The 6,094-nt window shown below is 49.4% G+C and overlaps 1 protein-coding gene across 2 annotated transcripts in view; it reads left to right on the top strand.

Moving 5' to 3' along the window:
* Positions 1 to 6,094, top strand: part of Degs2 (delta 4-desaturase, sphingolipid 2) — a 52,234-nt gene that overhangs the window by 1,308 nt on the left and 44,832 nt on the right. Inside the window, exon 2 of one of the 2 annotated variants that reach the window (XM_033766805.1) lies at positions 4,909 to 5,669. The exons of the other annotated variant lie outside the window; for it this stretch is intronic. Coding sequence (XP_033622696.1) covers positions 4,909 to 5,510 — 602 coding nt within the window. The 3' untranslated portion in view covers positions 5,511 to 5,669. Of the gene's footprint in view, positions 1 to 4,908; positions 5,670 to 6,094 lie in introns of those variants that run through there. 2 annotated transcript variants of the gene reach the window in all.

Below are 6,094 nucleotides of genomic sequence, written 5' to 3'. Positions count from 1 at the left end.
GAGAAAAAAAAAAAAAAAAAAAAAAAAGAAGTTAATACTGGGCCAGGGATTTAGCTCAGTGGTTCTGCCACCTGCCTCGCCAAGCACAAGCTCCCAAGTTCGATTTCACCTGTACCAAAAAAAAAGTTAATACTTGGTACATACCAGGAAAGACAGTAAGTACCAGCTTCTGCATCAGACTGGATATTCCCAGGCAAGGGGAGAAAGCTGAAAAGGGTTGCCATGGTATGGGAGGGACTAGATGAGAAAGCACTGAGATGGTCCTGATCATGGCCTTAGTTCCTAGCAGTCCTTAAGGTTGCTGTGGTGCAAGATGTTCTTGGCTTTTCTGCTTTAACTGTGCAGTATCATCACTAGACATGCAGAAACCCTGTGTTATGTGGGCTCCTGCCTGCTTGCTCTCGCTGTTAAGTCAAAGCCAATTTAAAAGGACAAGTACAGTTGCAATTTCAGGGTCATAAAACTCTAAAGGTGGGGATAATTTCACCACTTTTATATGACCAACAAGTGTTTCCTATGAACTTCTGGAGGTCCTTTATGTTGGCAAAAAAAGAGAAAAAAACAAATAATCATAGCTGGGCGTGGTGCTCGTACTGTAATCCCAGCTCTCTGGAGGCTGAGGCAGAATTACTGAGAGTTGGTGGCTAGCCTGGGCTACAGAGCAAAACCCTGTCTCAAAAAACAAAAAAAGAGAAATGATTATAATTAAACCAGTATTTCTCTTAAACCAGGATGCTGTTTTCCTCCCTCCTCTGAGCCAATGCAAGGCTGGTCAGTCTGCATTTCAATGCCTTGGAGAGATTGATTACGTGACTGGGTTAAAGGCACCATGACAGGAAGTTCTGTGTTGTACTGCTGGGTCGTTAGTGTTTTGAAAGCTCCAACTTTCTACAAGGTTTTGAGTGTACGAGGAAAATAAACATCGACGAATGTGAAGAAAGGTGATTATTGGAAGCATCACCACAGCGCTCTGTAAAGTGTTTTTAGAATCTCCAAGAAATCAGAGCTCACTAATGGCTGAGGAGATGTGGTGACAAAGGCCTGAGTGTGCCCTTTGGTCACCTGACCTGGACCGCAGCAGGGCCAAGATGTGGACTGGCAGCTGAGGACCCATTTGATGTCTGAAATTGATGTTATTTCCTGGTGGTTCTTTTTCAGAAACTTTGGTTAAATGATCAAAGTTAATTTAAGACCCTATGGTTTTAGGAAGGGATGACTGGGTCAAAGAATAAAGACTGTTAGTTGGAAGGTGCCTCGAGGTTGTGTTCTGGCTTTGTTTAGATGATCTTTATTTGTACTTACTGGGCAGGGAGGGGCTGAGGATTGAACCTGGGTGGCATGCCTGCTAGGGGAGTGCTTTACCCTGAGCTGGGCCCCGGCCCATCTCCTCTTTGGCTCAGGCAGTCTGGCTATTAAAGCTGATTCTCCCATATTTATTTTGATAGACTGGGACTGGTTCAAGCAAGGAATGCAAGCTAAACAGTTTCCTGTCACCATAAGCTTAATTTGGCTGTGTTCTATTAGTTCTAAATGCTACTGCCTTTGCAGTTCAGGTAGGAATTTGTAGGTAACTGTTGGAGCCAAGTATGGCACCTGGGCCAGTCTGTTCTGAGGAAAGCACTGGTATGGTGCACTCCACATCACTTGGCAAGATGGTGAAGGTAGCGATGTGGCTGCTGTAAGAGTTGGACTCCTGCCTCTCGCTGGGCTGCAGAGTAAGTTTGGGTGAGGACGTGGCTCCAGTCAGATTCATGCCTTGTTTCCAGGGAAATGTTAGAGAATTCAGAATGGAAAATACACTGTATATCTAAGTTACTGCTCATTCAGATCTGTACAAATTAAATGAAAAACCAGATGAGGTGTATTTTCTTAATTGTCTAAACTATAGAGGTTTGGTTTTTCCCCCTTGGTAGAGTATTTAGGACTAGGCTTCTAAAGGAATATTTTTTCTTCCCCAAACTAATGGACACAGTAGATTAGTTTAAATTGGGTGAGTAATCTCACTATATGTTAACAGGTGAGGTCCCATACTATATGTATAAAACTTAACTCCTTTCATGCAATGGTTATAAGGCCTTCATCAAATTCTCTTAGGCTCAGTACTTTATTTTTATTTACTTATACCAGGAATTGAACTTGGACTGTGTGCATGCAAGGCAGGTGGTGGAACCACTGAGCTATGTCCCCAGCCCCAGGCTCAGTGGCTTGTTACAATCAGTAAATCTGGTTATTGCCCATAAGTATAAGAAAAGTTGAGACTGTATGGTGGACAGAATGGTGGAGAACCCTTTAAACTGGGCACTGCGGCACATGCCCATGATCCCAGCAATTCCTGGGAGTATCGCCTGGAGTTCTGGACCAGCCCGGGCTATACAGCAAGACCCTGTCTCAAAAATAAATAAGTTCTAACCCACCAGACTAGTTTTCAATGTGATTAGGCAGTGTAGAATGGCAGGAAGTAGACTCAGTGCCTCTGAGAGTGAGGAGTGTTCAGGGCTCTGATGGGGACCGACTGGCTGTTAGAGAGGCGACACCTGGAACCTAGTGGGCCAGAGGCAGGTAGGCCAGAGGACCGTTCACGGACACCCGCTGTGTGTGTGTGGTACTGGGGACTGAACCCACGTCCCCAGCAAACCTCCCTTTCTGAGACAAGCTACTGAGTTCTCAGCCAACCTCAGTTTGCAGTGCTGCTTCATCCTCCCGGGTAGCTGGGTAACAGGTGTGGCTCTGCGTACAAACACCCAGTATAAATTTGTGCAAGTCCTAGGAAGAGGTGGGACTTTGGGGGTGATGGGTCAATCCTAGCCTGGTAAGGTGAAGACCTCCTTGAGGGAAAAACTGAAAGTTGTGGAAGTTGAGCAGAACACGAAGTGCCCAGCCCAGTGCTTGGCTGCGAAACAGCTTTTTAAAATGTTAATTTCTGTGTGAAAAAGGTAATGCATCAGTGGGTAACTTTGTAAAGATGAACACGTGGTACTCACTGTAAAGGGCTGTGTTTCTTCTCAAGAACCACCGGATTCATCCACTGAAACGGCTACAGCAGATGGCTGCGTTCTTAGCAGGCCTTGGTTACTAGCATCACGTCCTACTTTTTAATTTTTATTCCTTTTTTATGAGCATTACTTGTCTGAAGTTCCCCACCGGAAGTTGGGATTAACAGTGGAAGGCAGGCTGGGCCGAAGCTGTGGAGTGTGTCCCTAGCACGCACAAGGCCCTGGGCTCCATGGTCCCCAACATGGATATGGTCTTGGGGTCCCATCCCTCAGGACTCTGCAGAAGCTCTCAGCTCAAACTCAGAGATGGAAGAGCAGGCTGCGCAGTAAAAAGCTTGGGCCCGGGGCCTGTTCTTGCCAGAAAAGGCTCAATTTTTTGGTTTGGTTTGGTTTGAGACAGGATCTCTCTACAGCCTGGCCTTGTACTCACTGCCTTAAACTGGAAGTGATCTTCCTGCCTCAGCCTCCTAAGTGCTGGGGTTATAGGCATGTGCCACACACCCAATTTATAATTCCTTATTTGCTTCTTTGTCTACAACACTATTAAGAAAGGTGAGGGATTTAGCTTAGTGGTTGCATGGCCTGCCTCGAAAGTACAAGGTCCCAAGTTCAATCCCCAGTATCAAAAAAAAAGAAAAAACAGTAATAGGCAGCACATGCCTGTATTTCCAACGCTCAGAAGCTGAGGCACGAGGATGACAAGTTCAAGGCCAGTCTAGGCTGTGTGGAGGAAAAACAAAAGAGAAGACAGTGTAACGTTTGTGCACACAAGACGAGCTCGCCTTGTGTTCTGGTTTGAGTCTGGATGTCCCCCAAAGCCTTGTGTGGGCATAGGCTTGATCTGAGTGTGTGATGCTGGGACTGACTCATGATACAGTACTGGGCTCAAGGGCACTAGGATAAGGGTGTGAGTGCTGCCCGCCCTCCCTGAGTGAGCTGCATAAACTAAAAGGGGCAGAAAGATGCTGTTAAACTGCCTTGTGTGCGCCATGTTGTTCCTCTTCTGCGATGTCTGCCATCGCAGCCTGAGAGCCAGCCAATTATGAACTGAAACCTCTGTGAACTGTATGCCAAATAAACTCGTTCCCATTTTTTCTTCTTTTTTGCGGTACTGAGCTCAGGACCTTGTGTTTACAAAGCAGATGTGGTGCCACTAAGATAAATCCCTGGCCCTGGCCCTTTCTCTTTCCTTTTTATTTATTTAATTTTTTTTTGAAACAGGGTCTCACTATGTAGTTGAAACTGACCTGGAACTCACTATGTGTGTAGCCCAGGCTGGTCTCTAACTCACAGCAATCCTCCTGCCTCAGCCTCCCGAGTGCTGGGATTACAAGAGTTTCCCCTTTCCATTTAACTTGGGGTATCAGGTATTTTGTCTCAGCAACAAGAGAAAAGTAGCTAGCACACCTTCCTTCTCCTGGGAGCGCTGTCTCCTCAGCCTCCTCATATTTTGACTGTGCAACACCAGCTGCCTTCGTTTCCACCATCTTGCAGCCACCACATCTTGGTCCCTAAGGTTCCTAAGAACGGGTGCGCATCCAGTCTTCTCCCGGCTCTCACACCTTCCCTTTATCTCAGGCCAGGACCTGCAGTTTTCTGACCCCTCATTCGTCCATGCCCAGACCCAAGTCCCCAGCCATCCCCGGCACCTCCACTTCTCATGCCCAGCCCACTTCTGCCTCTGCTCAGGGAGTCTCAGATCTACTGGAGGAAACTGCTGGGTGTCTGGATGTTTCCCGCGGGTGCTCGTGGGTGTCTGGTGCACACAGATGTCTAGGGCTGCAGGTGTGGTTCTGCAGTAGAGGGCTTGCCTGCATGTGCCAGGCCTTTGCCTCCACCCCCAGCACAAAAGAAAGGAGAAGCATTGCCTTGCCTGTCCTAACTCCACCACCTTTTTGCTTGGCCCATTCTCCAGGCCCTTACGGAATCTGCTGTGTCCATCTCCCCACCCCTGGCTGGCAGCCTGCTTCTGGAGCACCCTACTTCAGGAAGATTGGAGGGATCAGAGTTCCTCTTCCGAGATGCCTCCTTTACGCCGCAGAAAGCTTCCATCCTGGGCCACGCCCCACCCGTGCTCATCCCCACCACCAGCCCCTGTCCCCGTCTTCCCTGCGGACCAGCCACCTACCCCCGTGCTCCTGGTGCTCTTCCTCCAGGTGCAGCCTCTCCCAGGCTTGGAGAACAAGGCCCGGGTCTGTGTCGCCCTCCAGCCCTTGCCTCAAGCTTCCTGAGACCATCTTCCATCCTGGTCCCTGTCAGCCACCAGACCCTCATCAGCCCCTCCTGTTGTGCCAAGCAGAAGACCTGGAGCCTTGTGTCCGGGTCCTCCCTCGCCCTTGGCACCAGTGCTTGCTCTGTCCCTGGGATTCCTTCCCCAGGCTGGCTATAGTTCAACTCTTTCATTTTCCTTGTCTTTGCCATCCTCACTTCCAGCTTTTCCTCCTTGCCCTGCTCCTGCTCTGTGCTCTCCTGTTATTCAATTGTGTCTGGCAGGGAGGCTGGGCCAGGCCGTGCTGAGGAGCTTGTCTAGCTGAGGCCCTCGGGAGCCCCGGAAAATCTGGGCAGAGTGACAAGGTCCCTTGTTCCAGATGGGAAAACCCAAGAAGCCAGGCACACACTTGTGATCCCAGCACTCAGGAAGCTTAGTTGGGACAACAGCCCTGAATTTGAGGCCAGGCAAGGGGATATAGTGAATTCAAAGCCAGGCTGGACTACCTAGTGAGACTCCATCTCAAGAAACAAAAACAGCCTCCCAGCAAAACAGCTGCTGGCAGAGGTGCAAGTGAAAGCAGCCCACGGGTCCTGCTCCGAGATAGCAACGTGGGATGGGAGAGGCTGGGAGAAATATTTAGGAGGAAAAGTCACCAGGACTCAGTGGCTGTTTGTGAAGAAGTAGGGGAAGGAGTTGAACATGGTTTCTGGGTTTTGGTCCTAGGTGCCAGGTGAGAGTGGAGGGGGCAGGCTGAGGTGAGCAGGCCCAGCGCGGGGCCCGTGGTACCCTGCACAGTGCCCCCCAGCCCTAGAGCCCTGGGATCATCCACCCGACAGATGGCAGGGCTGGGGAGGTTCAAAACCCTCTCCCACGCGCCCTGCCCCCCCCC

Source organism: Fukomys damarensis, unplaced genomic scaffold, assembly GCF_012274545.1.
Source record: "Fukomys damarensis isolate Sample0158 unplaced genomic scaffold, DMR_v1.0_HiC HiC_scaffold_21, whole genome shotgun sequence".
In the NCBI taxonomy this organism is placed as follows: Eukaryota; Metazoa; Chordata; class Mammalia; order Rodentia; family Bathyergidae; genus Fukomys; species Fukomys damarensis.
Note: the sequence above shows the minus strand (reverse complement) of the source record. Positions and strands in the feature narration are given on the sequence as shown.